This window comes from Pholcus phalangioides, unplaced genomic scaffold (assembly GCF_987345545.1).
Source record: "Pholcus phalangioides strain wild (caught in Gottingen) unplaced genomic scaffold, Ppha-v1.0 ptg000003l_1, whole genome shotgun sequence".
Taxonomy (NCBI): domain Eukaryota; kingdom Metazoa; phylum Arthropoda; class Arachnida; order Araneae; family Pholcidae; genus Pholcus; species Pholcus phalangioides.
In genome coordinates, this window is record NW_028301596.1 from 57,590,402 (window position 1) to 57,614,509 (window position 24,108).

General features: G+C 34.5%; 1 protein-coding gene across 1 annotated transcript in view; it reads right to left on the bottom strand.

Annotated features, from left to right (window-relative positions):
* Positions 1-2,358: 2,358 nt before the first annotated feature.
* LOC149089004 (3'-5' RNA helicase YTHDC2-like) overlaps positions 2,359-24,108 on the bottom strand; it is an 88,957-nt gene continuing 67,207 nt past the window's right edge. Inside the window, exons 26-27 of the mRNA XM_089251251.1 lie at positions 18,147-18,231; positions 2,359-16,956 (exon numbers count right to left, since the gene is read on the bottom strand). Of these exons, the coding sequence (XP_089107377.1) occupies positions 16,651-16,956; positions 18,147-18,231 (391 nt within the window). The 3' untranslated portion in view covers positions 2,359-16,650. The remainder of the gene's footprint in view (positions 16,957-18,146; positions 18,232-24,108) is intronic.

The window sequence follows — 24,108 nt, forward strand, 5'->3', positions numbered from 1 at the left end:
GGAACTCGATTTTTTTTTCTCAAATTTTTTGGATATATTTATACAATTGAACGAGAGCTTTTACAATTTTAGTTGTTATTTGTTTTCGAATATCAACTTCTACAACATGGAACCTTTTGCAAAAATAACCAAAATTTACCCATATCTTGTGCCACAAAATTTCTTCTTGGCATTTTAATTTTAAAAATATTATGCCAAAACATGTAATACCTCAGTGCTGAGAGAAATACAATGTTTAAAGACACTTGAACAAGCAGTGTTTGAAAAAAAATCTGCCTTTTTTTGCGAAAAACATATTATGTATGCAAAACATTAGCATATATAACGCTTTTCAGCTGTTTATATTAAAATATTGTAGAAATATTTCTCCATTCCAGGCAAAAACTCGACGAACACAGACACAATTTTAGATTTCAATTTAGAATTCAATTCGAAACTTTTTTGTCAAATTTTCGTACGCGTACCACTTTAAAAGCAAAGTAATTGGTACAAAATGAAGAGGAAAAAAAAAAGCCCAGATTATTTTTATAAACACTATAGGCCAGAGAGATGACTTATCGCGGCTCGTAAAAAAAAGTTTTTTATTTATTAATATTTTTTTCTCAATACATCTACATAGCGGAAAGTTCGGATGGGTGGCATATATTTCCAGTAATACGTATTCAAGAATATGAGACTGGAACGGAAGAAGGGTGGCGAAATTCGTTCAGCCTACAGGCAGCAAAACCATAAATACACAGTGGCGGAGGACGCTCGAGCACTTCCAGTACTTTGAGGCCATAGACGGAGATTGACTTGAAAGTCTGGGGGGGGGGGGCACGATGATGATGATGTCAGCTCATATATACATTAGATCAGTCGACTCCACCTTTCCCCGCTCCCCCCGTATCTCCGCCCATGTTTGAGGCACGGGGGCGGCAAAATGCTGTTTGCCCCGGGTGCCAAAAATCCTAGCTACGGCCCTGTCAGAAGGTGCTCGAGCACATCAGGATTGATTCAGAAATCAAAATTCTTCATGTAAAGCTTAAGACGAGCGCCCACGGGCCTCAAACACTTTCGAAATGTCCCGGATCTATCATAATGATGAACGAAACAAAAAGGCAAAACAAACAGTTAAAAGAAAAAAATATGAAAATTGCATTTTATTGGAGCTTCATATTATTTTAATTAATCATATTTCCATAGACATTAATGTCATACATCGAATTTTTAAAATAAATTGAAGCACTGAACTAAAAACTTATGACGAGTTGAGAGTGAAAAATGATCTTCCCCTTTCAAAAATAAATTAAAAATATAAATACCCCTTATACAAGGATAAAGTTTTATCTTTCCCCATTATTGGATCCTGTAGATTACCTGAAGACGCATTAAACAGTCATGGTGCTTAAATTTATTTAGTTATTAATATTTTAAGAGAATTCGATCCGGCAAAACACATGTTAAGTATAGGGAAAAGAGCGGTTTGTTTGGGCTTACTCGTCAGCCCATAGGGTTGCCACAACGGCTTCAATTTTCGTTCCTGATGTCACCTCCTGTTATTCATTCCTCCATGATTTCATATAGTTGAACTCCTTGCTGTTGCCAAAAATACTACAAATCATACAAAAGTTTTGTTTTGACATCTGATTTTCTTCTCATATTAACCACTACAAAAAAAACGTAATTAATTTTTAATTATTTTTTTCTTTTCACAAAAATAATGCTTTCTTAAACTTTTTAGTTTGTTGATATTTTGTTCACTAATAAGTAACTGTGTTCATTATTATTGATTATAAACTTGCAATGTATCAACCAGTATGGGTTTCTTGACCCCTTAGCTGATTTTTTTCTTCTCATCTTGAATTTATGTAAGAAATTAAAAAAATAAAGTGAAAGTGAATTGAATATGCCTAAATTTGAATTTAATTTCAATCAGTCAGTTTTTATTGTAACGTTATAACTTGGTATTAGTTCACCATGTTAGTGCATGAAGATCCCCCCCAAATGAGCCTTTAGAGGACTCGGGATCAGTACAAATTCATAACTTTCCAGGATTTTTTTTTTTTTGCCACTCAGTTTCTAAAATTTGATGTGTAATTACATTTGAAACATTTTTTTTAAATACATTTTTCAAATGTGTCCAAGAGATGAGTATGCCCAAAATGGGATTCAGATCTGCACAATTGAAGACTAGCACACTAACCATTCGATTGCTAGGCATAATTGGAAGTTACCTGTGAAATTAAAATGGTTTAGGAATTGACTATTGAATAAGTTATTTTACACTCAATATGTTATTCAAAAAAGGACTTAACAAAAATATTTTCCTGTAGGAAAAAATAATGGACAAACATAAAATAGAAATCAATAAACACATTTCACAAGCAAGAAAATATATTTTAATATACACATATCACATGATTCGGACAGAGTTAAAGCTAATCCAGAACACACTGCAAAAACTGTGCTACACATTGAGAAACTTATGTAGAAATAATAACTAAAATTGCATTAATAACCAGAGATATTTCAGTGACCTAATTTTCTAATTGACGATATATATACCAACAATTATTTGGATGGAATTACAAAAGCCAATACTCAAGGGAGATGCTTTCATGTTATGAGGAAAGAAGAATTTGTTGAGTATTTGGCCCCAAAAGTTCATGCATCAGAAATAAACAGAAAATTCATCATCCCTAAAAAATTTAAGCAATTTATAACTTCAGTTAGTGATAGAGAAACAATGTCACTCTCCACTGTTCATACGAAGTACGAAAGCCTGGATAATCAAGCGGAGATCAATATGTAGTTCGGGAAGAAAATTCACATTCCTCTGTGGGGAATCAAATCACCAATCTCTCACTGTCTGGGTGAGTGTTCTAACCATTGAACTACAGAGGACAGGCATTTTCATTCCTTAGAGCATATGTGTGATTGCTGAATGGAACAGGACAGACATTTTCATTCTTTAGAGCATATGTATGAATGCTGAACGGGACTAATGGTTCTATTCCCCACAGAGGAATGTGAATTTTCGAACTACATATCGATCTCTGCTTGATTATCCAGGCTTTCGTACTTCGTATGAAGAGTAGAGAGTGAGATTGGTTCTCTATATGTCGCCATCTGGGGGAATAACATCATAAGAGCTAGGAGCTGAGCTAGGAGGCTGTCCATGCGCAGTCCCATTCAGCATTCATACATATGCTCTAAGGAATGAAAATGCCTGTCCTCAGTAGTTCAATGGTTGGAACACTCACCCGGACAGTGAGAGATTGGTGGTTCAATTCCCCACAGAGGAATATGAATTTTCTTTCCGAACTACATATCAATCTCCGCTTGATTATCCAGGCTTTCATACTTCAGTTAGTGATGTTGACAGATTTTTGACAATGATGTACAAAATATGGCAATACGTAAAAGATGGCCATCATTAAGTGAGTGTGATACAGGATCATAACTGAGATTTTCGCCACCCACGACAAACATGATTTTGTCGCCCCCAAACTTCCCACCTAAAAAACTGCTACCCTCACTAAATTTTTCCAAAAATTGCCCCTCTGCCCTTTTCTAGTTCCGGTCATGGTGCGATATCATAATTATATGTTTAGCATCTCTCACTCCCAGAAGTAACTGATTTTGGAGCAGATTAGAAAAATTTCATTTGTGACTCTTGTAAATATACTATGACGTTACCACATCATCAACTACAAGAAGCATAGGATGAAATTTTTATTTCTCATTGTCATAGACTCATTAAATCTTGTTTTTCATCAATTTGAATTGGTTTTCTTCATTTCGAACCCCACATTACCCCACGAAAATGTTTTAATGCCTTTTTTTTGTATAGTTGTAATATATATATTTTTAAATATGATGCACTTGTCAATGCAAAGGCAAGAAACAAAATTTTACAGAAATAAAGATTTCTATCATGTTTTAAATTGGAATAATCAAAAAAATGAAAGTAGTATTCCACATTACCTGAATGTACTCTATATATATGCTCTTTTCTATAATAAAAAGACAAATTTTTGTCGCTGATTTTTTTTAAGGCAGAAAAAGTCTGGAAGATCACAAACAAGCCCCTTCTTCCTCCCAAAGCTGTGACTGCCACTCCAAAACAATGTATGTGTTTCATGTAAGAAGCTATAATCAAGGAAAACGACAAAAATAACTTACCAAAAATGGAGCAAGCAAGACTTGGAAATTAAATCAACAGCAGTGAATAACACTTTCCACTTACACATTTTTCTCAGGGAGGTCACAAAATAATGGGTGTCACACACTCACTGACTTATCTGCAAAAAGAGACAAATGTAGATTATGTGGAAGAAAGGTGATCAGGTGCCCTATGACACACAATTCTTTCCTCCTCCACCCCTGCAATCTGTAAGAGGCACCTAGACCAAAATGGGTGTTTTTCTTCTCTTTCGTCAAGACAATGAAGCATCTTGGAGACTCAGTAGTTTTCTGTTCAGCTTGTGGCACACTAACTCTACAGTTCAGACTTAGCCCTGTGCAGTTCATTTTGCTGAGATGAACCACATCCATATACAGTGAAACCTGTACAAAACGCAACGTCAATAGACTGAAATAATACTCTGTTTTAGACAGATTTCCGTTTTATAAAGGTACAAATAAAAGCACTAATCATTGAACAGACTATATTTTGATTCAGTTTAAGGTCTCATACAGTGTCCGTCTTAAGATCCACATGACTGCCACTACTAATACATAACCAATACATGTACAAGATATAGCATGTACTAACGGGACCTGAACAAGAATTTTTATGACATTCCTGTTACAATGATGTAAATGTAATAACCACAAGTGTCCTTCATTCCACAATTCCAGCTAGGGTGCTAGGCGAGACGACGTGTATGGTTTCATAATAACCATCACACACACACGTGTTGTTTATATTTTATATATATTCATTTCTTTTAAAATATAAATATAACCAGCCAGAGTGAGTCAACCACAACACCAAGACCGAAGCTGATCCTTAGCTAAGGTTCTCTCCAGACAATCCCTTGCTCACCAAAATAGGGTTACGGCAAGACGACTCAACCTGGCAGTTAAATATATGCATATAAATGTGTGTGTATATGTGTATTTCTCTTTCCTCTATTCAAGTTCTGCATGAATTTCACATCCACAACACATGTGCATACTCATATTGTCATATTCATGTTGCTCACTGAATAAGGTGCTAAGCGAGATGTCTCCGGGTGATCCCTAATTGTACATATTCCCCCACACAATACTTCTATTTTGTATATTTTCATTAAATCCACCGGAGCAAGTGAACTCAACCCAATAAAACTGATGCTGGCTTCTAGTCCGCAAGTTATTAAACCCATTTGCTTACCAATAAGGTGTTAAGCAGATGACTCCCTCCGAGAGAGAGAGAGAGAGAGAGAGAGAGAGAGAGAGAGAGAGAGAGATGTATATATATATATTTTTTATTTCACACACACAATAAGATTCTCATTTCTTTTTCTTTTTGTATCCTGTGTATAAAATATGGCAAGTGTAAGATAATAGATGAGATGGCATGGGGGGGGGGGCCCTCAATTGCTTTTAAAACATACCTCCATTCTAATATGTGTACATTCATCTGTCTTAACTAAACCCCAAAACTTTTCTCCAACACCCAATCCCATCTCGTCTGTAATAACTACAAAATTTGTTAATCGCGACAGTACCCAATTGTCCGGGGAAAATTTAAAAATTTTTGTATGGTTTTTTTTTCAACACAAAATAAAGTGTTCCAGACTCTGCCACGAAGCTGTGCTGGAAGAGATCTCTGCAACAGGATAAGTCCAGTGGTAAAGTTCTGGCATGCATACATTCATGTCTGTCTTAAGACAGGTTTCACTGCATATAGGATGTCTTTCAGCCCCGCAGCCTTTCACATTTGTATCTGCATCTCCTCTTTAAATCAATGCTTCAGACTCATGTATCGCAACATTTCGACTAACTGCAATATGAGTACCACCACCTGCAATGCTACTCATATAAATACGGCAAAACGAATTTTGACCTTTGAACTGCTATGTTCTCTATGAGTTATAGACACAACATTGCAAATCTTAATGAGAATTATGCAAAATAATCTTGAGAATCTTAAGCTTATGAGCTGTAACTTGCCTTGAAATAACGATTCCTGAATAAATATTTTTCTTCAACTTTTCAGACATTGCGAGCTAAATTAAAAGTTTTCATAGAGCCTGTGAACCACCAAGTCATACTGTGGTATTTAAATGTGAGCTGGTATCCACACACTCACTCACAAGGACATGTGATGTACATATGTGTTTTGATGGATAAGCCAATGGGCCTTGATTTAAACAAGACTCCCTCCCTCTAAACAATTGTAGACTTTTATTTATGCTGAAATAATTTTTTTCCTTAAATTTATCGATTGTGGTTATTTTGAAATCATTTTTTTACCACTTATGAAATTTTTTCATTAATTATTTCTTTCAGTAATTCAGGTATGATTTTTTCATCAATTATAAATTTATACCAATTACAGAATTTTTTTTTAAACAAATTCTGAAATAATTTCTTTGTCAAAATTATGAAATTATTACTTTCATGAACGTGTTTTTCAGAATTTCTGTAACTATGCAATTCGTTTTTTGGATGCTCATTTTTTCGTCTGAAAAAATATAAACTCGTCCCCCAATAGTGTTTAAACCTTAGCCCCCACCCCTCAAGCTTCTCTGCCTTTTGGCTAAAATTGAAGATTGTAGACTCCACTTCCTAAAGTTGTAACAATGGTTCTGGTAATGCATAATGTTTCTAGGAAACATCTCACAATCCTAAATACCACAATGTAACTTTCAGTGGCTTGCAGGTTTTATCGAATTATTATTTTCAATTAATGGTCTTTCAATGTTTGAAGCTATTTTCTAAAAATGACTTGCTAGCTACAGCTAAAAGCTCCAAGGGTCAAGTGTTGAAGACCCCTGGGTTAAATCCAAGTTCTGGAATACACAAACCCAGGAGTGGCTCTTGGGCTGTTTGATTGCACAGGACACAGCTGTAGGAGGGGCGCCAAGTCTGAGTTGAAGGGGCGGAAAAAGCTTTGTCAATAAAAAGACCATGGTCAAAGGGTGGCAAAAATAGGTTCCACACAAGTAGAGATTTTTTCTTCAGTTGCCCCTGCACAACCCCCCTAGACATTTGTTGAGTGTGAGCTTATCAGCATGACTAGAGCAACTTGCCATTAGCAAATTAGCCTAGGCAAAGTTATCCACAAACATTCCCACTCACTACACAGAATTTATGAGAAGCACCAAGTGAAGAGGAACTAAGAGGTGGAAATTAAAAAAAATTGGGGAAAACTTTTTTAATTAGTTGACAACTAACCTACAAGCAAACATACTTTTGCTTATATGAATATATAAGTATGCATATGTAAAACTATCCCCATTGTACTGAGTTGTAAAATATAAACGTGTGATGGTAGAAAACATCTGATATAATTGATTGATTTAAAAACATGCAAAAAAAACCCCCATCTATTGTTTGCATACACGTAACAACAACGATGCAAGTCAATAAGCTCTATTACTCAATGGGCCTATGATTTTAAGCCATAATTGCTATTACATAATGTTTGATACATTACATCGGAATATAATTAAGGCGATAGAACTTTACAACGACATCATTACAGAGAACAACAAATATTTTAGATTGTATATGAATTCAAACTTTTCTACAAGTTAAAACTACGATTGCTGATATTAACAGAAAAACTAACAATTATAAACGATCAAGTACATAAATACCATTTTGCATATCTACTTTTTTTGCATTCGCTATCACATTTATCCATACATACCTTGAACGAATGGCCATGTGTGACCATTGGTGATTATTCTTGAGCACAATCGACCGCATAACAAGAAAATTGGGGTAAAATTTTCTAAAATACATACAGTTAAACAGCAAAGTCCATATATATCCAAATATACACAGATTCTCAAATTTGGAAAAAAGGAAATTATCCATATATAAACTCTAGAAAAAGTTCGATTTCTAAAAAACTTTCTACTGTTCAGGGAAATAGATTTTTTCTCCAAAAAAAGTGGTATATTTTGTTTTTAATATTTCAATGAAAAATTTGCTCATTTTCATTTTTTTATGCTTGATTCTCGATAAAAATTTATGGTTATTATAATTATTGATGACAAAACTAACTTCCAATTGCTAATTTCCATCATTCTCTTTTGTATATATGCACAAACATTTCAAAATTACAGAGGCAACTTTAATAAAATTTGACAGTAATGGTTCATACATACAAGCATTATTTTTCTTACAAATATAAATAACACTCAGACTAATGGCACATTCACACAAGGTGCATCGTTGAAATGAGACAATCACAGCTGACAACTCAAATATTAGGTAGGGTGACAACACTGCATGGTTTGGAATTTTTAGTAACACCACAGAATGCTATCAGTCCAGGCATTCCCAGAGTAGAGGAGAACATTAAAGCAACAGAGTGATATGCAATTCACTCAAAGTATAGGAAAATATACATGTTTGCCTCTATGCAAGCAAAATGACTGAATACACTATTCAGTGTATCGTTTGAGGGAGGTGAGTGAGAGAAGTCCATCACAGAGGGAGAATCGGCCATACCTTACCTAGGCCCTGTAGTGATGCATTGGTTAAGAGGCTTCTGTTGACATAGAAACACACCTTCACTGTAAACTTGATCATGAATGGATCATAGTGATATATATGGCATAAGATTGTTTAGAGAACAGAAAAAAACTGGTCTATGCGGGTAAGAAAAAAAAATTAGCTTACGATGAATGCACGCGAATGAGTACAGTATGGCGAGATTCAATGCAACAAACAAGCTTCATTTTCTCTACAAACTTGTACGTTATTTTCTATTTAACTGGTATATGTCTCAGACTATCCATGCTCTACATTGTCACTGAAAATACTAAACTGTGCAGTGCTGCACTCTTGGTAGCCACAATCAAATATTTGAGTTAGACTCAGCTTCTTTAAAAGACTGCTTCAACAAGATCTAGAGGTCTATATCAAGATTCGGGATGTTGGGCTCTAGATAGCCCAGTTGGATGAATATTCAAATAAAAGATACAAGAGAGTCATAGGAGATTCGTTTTATTAAAACTTGTGCCTATCAAAAAACTGTTTGTATGAAAAAAAACTGTACTTGGAAGAAAATAGATGCTGGTTGCACAACATAGGGTGAGAAAACAGCCAAAGAACACCACTAAATTCTCTTGTATATATAGCATTATGAGGTTAGGTGCATGGTCAAGAAATAGGAATATGAATGAACTGCTTCTGATATTTATCACATGAATCACGAGCACTATATTCTATACTCAATATTGCAAATAAAAAAAAGAAGTGGATATGTTTCGATTGCACCATTACAAACTACTTCTAAAATATTCATATAATATGCTTACATATAGCTTTATAGTAGACAAATATACAAAGTACCCCATAACCACAAGCCCAAGAATAAAAATACATTAAAAAAGGTGACTTTTAACCATGATTACACAGTTAAACATTTAGGTGAGATTATTCCTTAATATGAAAATCCAATACCTATTAAAATTACACAAAACTACCAAACAAGAGATTGATTTGATAAATAGAAAAATTCAAGTTGACCATATCTATAAATAATAAATAAAATGATCAAAAGAACTCTTTGTAGATAATAAGAGCGCTGCTCAAAAAAAGCGCAATCATATCAATGTGCACAAGCATTGTGAGGATGATTCGATGTGAAACATTTTGTACACAGAGTGGTTATAAAATAAGTCCCCTTAATTAAGAGACTTCTGAAGAGCGTTACTGTCATCGTGTGATCAGACTTTTCTGGAACTTGGTATTTAGAATATTCAGACCAAGGATATGGGAAGGAAGAGAAACTTGAAAAAATTATATCAAATTTTTACTATTATGTGGTGCTCATTGATAAATTTTTTCAAATTAGTAAACAAATTTGTCACGGTAAAAAAGCATCCGCGTATGATCAAGCCCAAGCCATTCAGTATTTGTAAAACATCCTTGGATCAGAAAGAATGTGCCGTTGGTGTGTGGAGCAGTATTAAAAGCAATTAAAATGAGAGCTAGGCTATTAATAGCTCAGGTACATTTTGACCGTATCATGGTTTAAAGGAAAATAGCCATTACAACTAAGACAATGATACAAAACAAAAACATTTGGAGAAATTGATGACCTACTAGGAACTGTGCAACACAAGGAACAGAACATCAAAACCTATTGCCAATATTTTCCACGGGAACTGTACATTTAGCTCTTTGCTTTGTTGCACAGTTCTAAAGTAACATTTACATATATATGACATTGATACGCATCAGTCATCATGCCGTAAAAATCAGAAAAAATCAGCTTTTTAAATGTTTGATGTCTAATCCATTCCCAGCATGCTGGGAAAAGTGGATAAATAAGGATTACAGAAGACATTCAAAAAACAGATATTAATTAATCAGGGCTTGACAAATACTAAGTGCCAGGTTGTCATAGCGACTAAGAAATTAGTATTGGTGCGCTAAAAAGTCAAATTAGAAAATATTTGCCATCTTTCCTGAGGCCAACAAAAGAAATTTCATGTTTCTAAATGCAATGTTCGACGAAATATTTGCATTTACAAAATGAAGAAATATTGGAAAGGAACAGCATAAGCTAACAGAAAATTCTTTCCCCCTCATTTATGCTGATTTTTCTCCATTTTTTGAATGCAAATATCTCAGAGAAAATTGCATTTAGAAACGTATAACTTTTTTTTAGAGACAGGGCAACAATTTTCTAATTCATTTTTTTTGGCACAGGGTGTCCTTATGCAATACATATCTAAAGTTAAATACATATAAAAAGTTAATTTTTTTATTTTTATAACTGTACAACCCCTTGCAATATGAATGATGTATCTAAGGTCCACACATTATTTGGATACCTTTTCTAACTGGAAGTATGTCTCTAGAATCAATGGTTCCTCAGTAAATTGTGATGCCAGCTGTTAGTTATGAGCCCTGTATAATTTTTAATTGCATTTTCCCCCCAAGTTTTCACTTATACGCTTTTTCTTGTTCCCTTGCACTGACACATAAGTGAAAGATCACTGTATTTTTACCTGTTTTTTGTGGGAAAATTTTTTTTGCCACACTCAAAAACTTTTTGTCACCTACATTTTTTTGTGATTTGCATTCAGGGCCGTACTAAATAAATAGGCCAATAAGAATAAATAAATGATTTTCATTGTACCACAAATGTGTTTTGACCATACATTTGATAAAGCGAATGGAAATTTAGACGTTCCAGCATTTTGCTTTAGTTTAATGGATGCCAACCTAATATGAAGTATTGATGCTGTATTATGCACACTTCACTGAATGTTCAAAGATTGGAAAAAATATTATGTGTCACTTCATTATTATAACATTGTTTTGCAGTGCAATTATTTGACTTTTTTGCTCTGCTCATTCCAATTTACATACATGATCTTCAGTTTTACTTCTATTGCTGCTGTATTTAACTCATCTGATTTTTTTCTATTCTTTTTTCTTTTTGATTGCATTTTAAATTGGGTTGCTGTATTTTAGCAATATATGACATCCATACTTGTTAAGGGCATCTTTTTCTCCCACTTCGTTGGGCATTTTGTCTGTTGTGGCCTTGTATTTCTATTTGATACGTGCAGGTGGATATGATTAGTATCCAATATTTTTAATAAATCAAGATTTGTGGTAGCTAAAGCAAACATAAAGCTAGGTTTAATAAGGATTGTTGCTGAATGGAATAGTTTGCAAAACAAACGATTCTGAAATGCAAAGAACAGATAATCTTTAAATCAACCAATATAATTGATTCTTGGTGTCCAGATATTTAAGAGTTATTGGGAAATTTTGACTGTAATTTTCAAGCATGCCGTAAAATATGTGTATTCCCTGCAGGTCAGCTAATGCTGGGAAATATGCTACGCTTACTTGCTTTGACTGTGGGATAACAATAAATAACTACACTGGATTTTTGCTTTTCTTCTTTATAGCCTGCACACAACCCAATTGTGATCGCAGTGCCACAGCTTTCCACCATACTAGATGATAGAAGTGAAACTCAAGTCTGTTTGATATTTCAATCATCGGTAGGTCCTCCAAGTTTGACTTTTGTTCTAGTGTGCATTTGTTACATGGAATGATGTATATCTTGATGTTTTGTGACACATTGATGGGAAATTTTAGCAAACTACTCAAGGACAACCAAAAGCACAGCGATCTAGACGAGCCTTTACAGTTTCTTTGACATAGGATATTCCGAACATTAAAAAAAAAAAAAAAAAAGTCTTTTTATCTGTAGGTGGAAATTTTAATAATTTTTTTTTAAATTGTAAAATCATCTTCTTATGGCATTGAAGAGCCAGAAATAGTGTCAGAGATGAGACCAGTGCAGTCTTAAAATATCGGGTCAACCTGGGTGCGGCCCAGGGACCTCATGAAAATGAGACCTGGTTTAAATTTTTAAGAGTAAGCATTTTAATTGGAAGGTAGGTTCACCTGTTTCCAACCAGGTGGGGGGGGGGGGCCATCAAAACAATCATTTTGCATGTAGGGGCCCATGATGCTCTTAAGATGGCCCTGGCCACGAGAGGGGCTAAAAAGTACTATTTTATAACCACTCTGTATATATTTTTAAAGATGATTCCCAGCACATACATTTGAAGAATTCAATAATACTTCATTGTACTAATTCTAATTCACTTTGTATATATAATTTCCTTTAAAAAAAATTACCATATTGGGATTTTGTTAAAAAACATTCCATAAAATTTGAGAAATTCAGATCATATACGAGGTATTAAATTTCCTCCAATTCATATTCTTTGTTACTTATTAATTATACACATTTATTTTCGTTAGACAGTAATTATTTTCTGAATAATAAAATATAGGCACCATTTTAATATCGAAACTATACTCAAAGAAACGACAAATTTAATGTCGTGAAAGTTATTCAAGTTTTTCGGCCAATAAGACGAGTTTTTCATTTAATTCAATGCTTCACTGCACGAGTGAAAGGCATCTTCAAGAGTTTTAGTTTCATTCCAGTTTAACTGCGAAAATGTAGTCCAAGCATGAGGATAGCTGGCATACAAAATTTATTACTTCAATTATAAGCTCATACATGTATGAAATAGTTGGCATAATTCCAATGATAAAAAATATTTGTTATTTTTGGTACTTGGATAGAAATGGGATTTTGATTTTGAATTTTATATTATTATTGTTAATTTTTTTTTGGCGCAAGGGATTGTCAGATCATACTGCGCTGAACAGGATAAAAATATATACATGGAAAAGATGTTATTCTATAATCAACTTAAAACATTTGTAGTATAACATAGCTAAAGATTTCAATATGTGTTTGCAACAGCTACATTTCTTTTCGATTACACATGCTGCTGACAAGTATTTGAAATAAATTCCGATTGAACTTTGATGGCATAATATTAGTAAACTCTAAGATGTGAAAATTGAATTGTGAAAATTTGGATTTGCACACAAAGATTAATTTTTATGACACTCTTATGTTTCAACCATCACTGGTTTCCATGAGTTAAGGGAAAGCTGCAATTCTGACCATGATGCCTAGTTTGTCAAAGAAATTTAAATTTTTTATCACTTAATAAATAAGATAAGTTTATTTTGGTTTTCATCAAAAAGGTAGGAGTGAATAATTGAAAAGTTAAGTGTGAGCATGTAATGAATATGAGTTGCTGAGCTGTGAATACGAGGGTTTGGTTTTTAATCGCAGTAATACTGTATTAGAGATATTAGTTACAATAAAGATAGGCAATATATTTTATGTAGTTAAAATCTGTTACAAGAGCTCACAGTCACATGGAAAATAGTCATATTAATGAACATCTTGTTGTGAGCACATTTCAGTTTTTTGTTCTGTCAGGTTATAAATTATAGAGAATTTCTGCTATATCAGATTATAATAATCTTTCAGACCATTTTGTTCTAACATTAGCAAATAAACAGGACTCCAGTCGAGAAATTTATTTCTAACAAGCATCTTCATTATAGGATTTGGCATTCTCAAAATGATTCATACCACCTAAAGGACATATAAAGTTCTCACTGCTTAATTCCATAGTTTTATGGACTGGTTAAAATTTTTTGTCTAATCTGAAAGTTTTTTTTAGCAAAATTTTGTTATGACATTCGGAAAATATTTTAATCTGCAATTGTACCCTGGACCCCTGTGAAATAAGCCTATCTTGCCTCTGTAATGTCTTGCATTAACAATGACTATAGTTTCTTAGTCACTGTGAGAGAAGAAAGCTGAACAAAATCATAGCACATATCATATGTGCATACATGACATGCTATGATTTACATACCAGGAAAGCCTAAAAATATGAAGAGAGGATAAAAAATATGATTTTTCTGAGTTCGTCCTGTGTTATGAGTACCTGAGAGTAATGCTTACAAATGTGCAATAAGTGATAGTAATTTTTCCTTTTAGTTTATTCTTCAGAAGAAAGAAAGACTGACTTTTTTTGGGTAATTTCACAGACATTATAACGAAAGCTTTATAATTTTTAACTCACAAAGTAAACTTTCTCCTGACTTCTTCTTGTCGACCATAGATCCTCGGCTGTACTTCTACTGCGATTTCAGGGTGAAATAATATGGGTTCTGAATTCCCAAAAGAAAAAAACAACACTTTATTTCATTTATTATCCAACTTCCCCAATAAAATTGTCATGTCTCCTTGCGTGTGATACAAACTTTTACACTAATCTCCAACTTTTCTGCTCAGCCTTATTCCAACTCTTTTCTCCTAAACCTTACACACAATAACAGAATATACTTGTATCTTTAACATTAGCTATTTGACAATCACTTCCTATAAAAACCATACGCCTTATATCAAACTTTTATTGTATATATCACAGGTTAATTATATACCTGCCCTGTTTTAAAATTAATGGGTCCTCCCTCCTCAACCCATGTAAGTAAAGAAGTTGTTCTAGAAAGCAATACAAGGCAACACAGTTATAGTTATTTTAAAACAACAGCATATGAACACTACAATAAAACTAATGAATTCATCTCTTCCAATTCAGGGTGTGAAACAGCAGCAAAGCAGGATAAAAATTGAATGAGTTAGAGGAAATGTAGAATGATGGGTATCACCAAGGCTTCCAAAAGACTTGCAGGACAAACAATACAAACAATACAATACAAATACAACGCCAAAACAGGCAAATTGCCCAACGAGGTGGCTGACTTAAGAACATCATGGATCCCCGAGCCATTTTTTTTTGGAGTCCCTACCTACTACTGCTACACCACACATGCACCCCCCCCACGGAACCCCCAACGAATCGGTACATGCGGGAATGTGCGTGTACGTGTAGTGCAACCTGACGTAAAGTTTGTTTCGGTGTAATGCTTTATGTGTAGTGCTGTCATCTGCCCCCAGTTTTTTCTAACTATGAGTGAAGTGTTATGGTTGAATGATTTACCGTTGTAGGACTGTTGCTCTCTGTGGCGAGACTTTTTAACGTGGAGATCGGCTCGCATTTGCGCCTTGAAGTTGGGAACCACAGAAAACCAACTTCAGCCGACCACCACTGTGGGGTTCGAACCCGGATCCTCGCATCACGAGTCCGACACTATTCAGAGAACATTAACATCACCTTCTGAACAATAGCTAGATAAGTGAAAGCCTACAATGAATGGAACTCAAGAATCCTCTAGTGCATGCAGCACAAGCTGCGGGTGATCTGTTCAACCACTGAGGACGAAAAGTATCATCCCTTTAATATCTGGATAGAAGGCCCAGTGACTTTCACTCCTAAGATGAAGAAACCACATTGTGGCATTTGCTTCAGAAAGGATAGCTGCAGACATTTTCTAGGATGCTGCTCTCTTCGCAATGTCAATAGATTGAAGTAAGGCAGCTATAAAGGAGAGCAGGCTTGTTATACATTTTTAAGCTAATAACAGGGTTACTGCTCCAAGTGATGTATCCAAAATCATAAAAAGAAAAGCAGGATAGGAACAGCAATTGGTTACAGTGATGTTATTGCTGTCACATTTTTGCCCAAAGATAAGGCATAGCTTGTTATTTCCAGTAGCTTTAGATTAAGGCATTGACAAATGATATGCAAGTGACTACATCGAAAACCTGCAAAATTCACAACAATGCATGTATTCTGTGTCATATATAGTTGCCATTATCAAGAAACAACCCTTGTATATTACCAAACTCAGATACATGTGTTTTTAATTCAATTTTTGATTATTAGTTTGGGGGGTTTCCTAGAATAAAAGTGTAGTTTTCCTTAACTTATGGAAACCAGAACATAATTTATCACAGATTGCTGAAGCGACAAACAAATTCTTTAAAATTTCAAATAGTATTCATATAATTGTCTTATTTTTAACAATAATAATTTGGCACAACCAAGTCCTGATATGATATCAACAAAAGTTTCAAGTGAACAAAAATAAGTACCAACATTAAAAGTATTATGTTGGACATGAATTCGGAACATTTATAACACAGAAACGCCTCTATCTAATCCAATGCAATGATTAGAAGTCAGGAACAGATGGTCTAGAATGACTAGATATGTATGAATAAGCAGCAGGTTGTTTTTGGATGGGCCAAGATGGTGGTGGCTGCTGTTGTTGCCTTGGATGTTGCTGCTGAGGCATCAAAAATTCTCGCTCCATTTCTCTGCAATTGAAGCTCGGAGAAACCACAGAAGCACCCATAGAAGATGAACTAACTGATGCTCCTCCTCCTCCACCAGGCAATGAATCGACTCCCTGATACATCACCGTAGCACCAGATTCCCACAACTTACACAGAGCTTCACCTACGGTGGTTTCAAGTTCCTACAAAAATATACCTATGCAATTATTTCCTGTCAGCATTCACATAGAAACTGAAGTCAGAAATGATATCTACAATCTATTGGTTCTCCATGCAATAGGATTTCTTTCCATGCAATAGGATAACAATTTATATATCCAATAAAACCGTTTATTTTCCGTTGTATTTTAAAAAATATTATATGACTGCTGAAAGAAAAATAAAAAAAATAGAACCAATACAAAAATCAAACTTTGAAGAAATTAACACACACTTGGAAAAATACTGTTGCGCAATATGCAATTATCCTTCAGGCATGTAAAGATAAAATTGTAGCACAGCATACTCATTTTGATGTCGTACCATGATAGTGGTATTGCGATGACTAGGGCTCTGATTTATATACCCTAAAGATCAAACGTTGCTCTGATAGGTTAAAAAACCTGAATTTACCGATCAACAACGCTGTTTCATCTTTAGGGGCATAAAAATCAGAGCCCTAGTGATGACCATGTATTTTGAGGACCTAGGTTCAATCCCAGCACATCAATATAACAAATACCAAGTGCTAATCTAAACAACACTCAAGTAAAGAGATATGCAGAAAGAAAAAGCATTTTCTCATAATTTCTTTTCTGTTGAAAGAAGTACATGAAGTACATAAAGGAAATTCCTTTTGAGCCCAGTGTAACAAATGTAATCCAATGATTAAACAATTGAAGCACCAAACAGCCGTTTCAAGGCTAATATAGCTCCTTCAGTGAAAAATGGTCTGATATAATGCAGACAGCTTACTAGAATGAAGCATGTGATCGGATAGAAGGTAGATGGGGTGTTGTTTTGTGCCTTGGACCTACAAGTCTATTTTATGGAATGCCAAATTAGCACTGAAACTGCTAAACAAGAAAAATCTGATGGAGCGCCATTAAATTAGTTCTTTTTAAGACCACTTTAGCCCTCTTTCCTCAAAAAAAAAAAATAATAATACAGTTAATTTTCTTGTTGGACGACTACAGTAATTGAAAATCTGAACTTATATACATTCTTTTAAAAAGCAATTTTAAATGACGTTTAAGAATAACAATTTCCAATCAAACTTTTTTTCACATAATTTGCAAATTAATATTTTTGAATATGAAAAAGTAGAAAATATTTTCAACAAGATATTGTTTAATATTCATTACAAGTGCTAAAACTATGTAAATGATATTACCTGCCCGTCTCTGCTGATCTGGACTTTTCTGTTTTCATTCCAAGCATTTAATAAATGACGCGTATTTTGGAATGACACATTCCCCCTAGGTCAATGAGAATAGCATAAACTTTAAACTGGATTGCAAAAAAAAAAAACACCCAGAAAAAAAAACATAGTAAGTATTAGTAAAAAAAATAAGTATGGTAATACCTTCGATTGATCAGGGTACAAATATTTCAATACCTCCTGAGGTAAAAGAGAGCAAAAAAATATTGCACAGATAACATGAGGTTGAAAGTAAAATAGAATTTTTGATAATCAGAAGTTATTGTTATTGAATTTGGAATAATTTGGATTATCCAAACTTCAAGGGTTGGGAAGGGATCATTTTAGAGCAATTTTCAGAGCAGCAAAAATTTAGTTTTAGAGCAAGGATGTATAAATCGAATCATTAAAATTAATGTTAGAAGAAAAAAAACAATGAATTTAAACAACGATATTTCAGACTGATAATAGAAATGGAAAAACAAAACCACAAAAATTAAAAAAAAGCAGCCATATTTTCTTTTTATGAACTTTTCACACCAGTCTATTTAAGATGACACAATTTTTGCTGGCTGAGGGCATTATTTCTTTTGTAGAACAGCAGCAGTTTAAATAGGCTGAAAATTTTCTATGAGTTTTCAACTTTTTTCTTCCTTAAATTAGTAATTTATTCAATAGAAAAATCGTAATTCCAGGTACAGTAGTAGTTGGTGCCACCAACTACAACTTCCAAATCGTGATGTGTGGAAATGTAACTGGGTATATATTTCTATGTGTTACAGGTCTTATGACTGCCATGGCAACATTTATTTATTTTTTCCAAGGAATAGCGGACTTCAAATTTAAAAACCCCAGAAAACTGTATTCAGCCACCCACCACTGGGAGTTACGCGGGTGCCAAGCTACACAGTCCTAGCAATGCTGCAGATTTTCCTCCACTCTCAATACCCTACATTTATTCTGTTAGAATTATATTACAGAATAATTAGATTGTTAAATAGTTAGAACTTTAAAGACAAATTTTTTTTCACATTTTCTGACAATCATCTTCTTTATTCACTCCAGATTTGAAGCCATTGACAGAGTAGTACCTGCCCCATGCAAAGGATGGTAATTGAGGTGCCACTGTTGACAAGGAGTGATTGAGTATGGTTTTCAAACCATAAACCTTAAATGTACTTTGGTAAATTCAGTAGTGTTTATGTGCTCAGGAGATGCTACCACTTATGTCCCAAATTGGAAGTGAGAAACTGATGATAAATGGTTGATTTTTTCCCGATTTATGGGTATGACTTCTTGTTATACTAAGAAAGAAATTGTTGCAAAATGGGAGAAAATTTCGGAAGAATCAACACAATGTTTGGTGATTCAGAACTTGTTGTTTGGCGACATTGGAGATTCAACATTCGTCATTTGGTGACATTGGCAATTTAGCATTCGTCCCCTGGCAACATTGGCAATTAAACACTCATTGTTTGACCACATTGGTGATTTAGAACTCGTTATTTGGTGAAGATGCCAAATTAGCATTTATGATTTGGCAGACTAGCTCTTTTACTCGTGGAATGAATTTAATTTTTTTTTATGAAACATCAGGATTTCATGCAATGATGATCTACCATAGTAATTTCTGCTGCTTGCAGCGAGGACTTTTTTCTTTTTTGAAAACGGAAATTGACTTGCATTTGCACTGTAACCTTTTCGCTTACAAGGTATTGGCAAGAAATTCGGGTAATCTCTATTTGATGAATGGGCGATAAATATTGTAACGTTACCATTTAGGCCCCGCCAGAAATGGTCCTTTTCTTGTCATTTTTATATTGTTATTACCTTTTAACATTGATTTTGGGATCGATCGGCGAGATCATGTGCCGCCGATCGACCGCCATGTTACGATCTTTTGCGCGGCCAGATGCCGAATGTCATATAATATTTTTAGCTCATGTGAATATGTAAATTTCTCAAATGTTACGTCGACTCTAGCGCCGCCGAGTCTCGATACGGATTGGTTCTGGTAATGTGAGATGGGGAAGTTTTCCCTTATATGCCGGTAGTGTGCAACGAACAGACACGTTGGTTCTTGGATGTTCGTCCTTACATTTCGTTTCATCCCATTCCCCCTCGTGCCAGCCATGAGTTGATGATCTAGCAGGGTGTCTCGGCACAGTTCGATCCGTTGATCGTCCTCTTCATCTAGTCAAAAATCGCTCAGCCAGTGTTGAACTGTCTAGGAGATGTTGGCTCTCATCCGTGAAGGGTTATTCGTCGGGTTAATTTCTTTGGACGCGTGATGCTGTTGCAATGGAGCCTCCCCCTCTCCAGGAGATCGCACGGATAAGTCAAGAAGTGAACTGTTCGCGTTCTTGAGACAGTGACATCCAGAAGGCTGTTGCTGATGGACCAATCGGGTGAGAACGTTCGAAATCTGTGATATATTAAAGCTAAAACTGTGAAGCAAATTTACCGATGCATGTTTTGGCAGACTTAAAATGTTGTAAAATATAAAGATTAACGCCGAATTAAAAGTCTTAAGAAAACGAAATAGTTGTCAAATCCTTATTGTCATCTGCCTGACGAAATTATTTTGGAAAGATAAAAATAGAATCCGGGAAGTAACGTCTCTCGTTACAAAATTGGGGGCTCAACCGGGATCGCTCCATCGTTACAATATGATAACCTTGTCTTAACCTAACCGCACATTAGAGAAAGGGAAAGAATTTGAAGGAAAAAAACGAAAAGGAAATTTAAAAAAAAATGAAAGGAAAAAAGCACAATAGATAAGAGAGAGTAGGATTAGAAACTAGATTTCTCTTTCCACCATCACCCAACAGTGTTCCTCTCTTTTGCTCTTATATGCACATAGTAGGAGGATACATTATATGTGGGGGGAACTCAAGTTGCACAACGACATAGTAAAATATCTGGACCATATTGTTATACATCAGAATGTCAGAGGAATATCAGGTGTCATAACTATGGTATAGGACAATCTCATCCTATATAGTGCAAATTATTTGACATTAATTGATTAAGTGTTTAATTTTTTAGTCAAATATGTATTTGATTCCATGTAAACAATATTTCCTTTTAAGGACAACAACTTAGAACAATAAATTATTTCAATACAGTTTGAAATACATAGATCTATACTGTGAATCTGACAAAAAAAAGATGTATATACAGATTCATGATATAGACCTGTGTGTTATCATAAGATAGAATCTAGATATAAATTTATATCGTGAACCTGACAAAGATATATATCAGATACACAATATGTTGATACATCAAAAAACATTTCACCAATTATAATTGAATCCATAAATTACTGTGCATGTTTTATATCGTAGATATTGGTATTTTAGGAGGACCAAGAATTTATCCACAATGCCTTTAATTGTCACATTATAATTGGTGGTTAACCCAATCCAATTTTCAGGGGCAAAGTCGATCGCAGGAACATGCGGGGAAAATCTGAAAATCAATTTGAAAAAAATAATAAATCTGTAACCTTATATCTGTAATTTCGCAAATTTTTTCTACACCTACAGCATTTTTCTGAAGGAGACCAAGTAGATAATTGGTTCCACATGTTTGTGGCACTTAAAAAATCAGCTTTGGGGTAAAGGAAGGATAAGTCAAAAGGCATACCCAACTCGACTGAAGTCATGCGGAAAACTTATTACAAATCATTGTGATTGTAGTCATATGGAAAACTGATTATAAATCCTCGCATAGTCAAAATACAGTACTGAAGAATGTGTATTCCAGATTATAACTTGGAACAATAATTTTTTTGAGTACAGTCTTAGCCCAAAATAAACATAAGCCATACTAAACAAATTATAATTCCTTGTACCTTGTGAATATTGGAAAATTTTTTTTTAAATTAAACTAAAACAAATATAATACTTTTCTGGTTCAATTAATACCAGTATTCTGTATAAATAGCGATAGAGATGTACTTAAATATTTCTTGTAAAATTCCTTAACTTTTTCTTTTGTACAAATTGAGTATTTGTTGAAAATTCCCATTTGTCTCACACCTGCTGGAAAGACAATTTGTCTTTTCTGATTCCAATATGTACAATCAAACAATGATCTGATTGTGTCTCTCTTGGCAAAAGACGCACAAATTATCTCTCTTATGGCCATCCCTGATAATAGGGTATGGCACCACAATCTGCAAGCACTTGATTCAAATAAAAATCATCCCAAATTCTCTTAATGGAGACACAACCAAAAATTTTTTATGTCCTCCTCCCATTCCATACTGTGGTGTCTGCCTCATTCCATGTTTCCATCATGTGGTGAAAAATTCTTGTCTTAAAAGTGCTTTTTTAGTAGCCCTAACTGCAGCATTAGAATTGAAAAATAAAAGCATGAGAACCTACTAGTTTGCAGACATGACTGGTCTGCTAAACAAAATCTGTTCTAAATAATAATAATTATTATTAATTATAATTAATTTTGCCAAACATATTAGCATTTAAAAGAGTGATAAACCACTGGGTGGGGGGGGGGGTGCATAAAGCCATAAAAAATCCACTGCGGATCAGTGATTTTCCCATAGAAGATTCTTTCGTGATCAATGTATCACTGAAGGAAGGGGAGGGGGGACAAAGTTTTTTGCCACTGGTCCCACGGACCACCGCAACTTTTTTCTCAGTGGTCTTGGACCAGCAGACCACCAATGATTTTAAACGATGCTTTTAGCAATGTGCTATCTGATGTTGCCAACTTGGCCATCTTATCAACTTCTTCGTTTTTAATGTTGCCTACATGTGCCCTCAATGTACGTGCGTACGCTAATATTTTGTTCACCATATATTTTCAAAGACACCAATGCCATAAGTGAAGACATTGAGTCTGTATACACGTGTATGTCTTGTATATCCAATTCTATACATTTATGTAATAATTTCTCAATAGCTGTCAGTTTAGCTGTAAAAACTTATGCTTCTCATCATTTAATCTTTATTTCCTCTCTAAAGGAAGGATAAATAAAAATTAAATATTTTTGGATTGAAAATCTTCATTCAAATGGAGAAAAAAATATCTTTGTAGCTTGAAAAGCACATGTTTAGCCCGCAAACCTTTTTTCAATGCAGTAGCCAAACTATTTTCCAACAGAGATCCCTACTTTTCAAGGTCGACATAGTGCATCTATGGAATATGGGTGGAGGGGAAGTGGTGTTAATGTACAAAGGAATAAAATATGCTCTCTGAAAAAATATCTCTGGAAAAGCATCCTTTTCCAAAATTCCAAGCCCACACACTGAGACAAAATTGGCAATCATAAAATATGAAAATATAGTGAGCAAAATGCAACATGATGTTAATATTGTCACAGAGTCCCCACCCTTGAAACTTACATTGCATAAGCAACAGTCTCAAATAACAAGAGAAGCGAGAAAAGTAGAAGACAACGATTGACTGTAAAGTCATCAACGATGCCCAATTGCTTTACTTGTAGCCTTCTACTTGAAAAAGCCCCAAAGAAAAATGTGGGCATTCAGTATCTTGAAAACAAGGTTCACAAAGATGTTAGGTTTCATTATTTTATACATGGTTCAAAAATTAGCAGATGCTAATTTTTAAACCATGCTTGTGAATAATAAGTCATGCTTGTCGATGCAGAAATTTGCCTTGGCTAGTACAGTAATTATATTGAAATTTATTGAAATGAATTACACTAGGATATACCCTGAATATTCATTTCAAACATGGTGATTTAACTATGTTTTTTACTCATTCACATTCTTCTTTCCCACCATTATCTCAGATAACTGAGGTCCGACCAGGGATGCAACTAAGGGGGAGCAGGAGGATCTGATGTCCAGGACGCTGGACTAAATGGGACACTGAATCCATCTTTTAATTTCTCTTTCTGCATCACACAGGGGACACCAAAATGTGCACTTGCCCAGGCTGA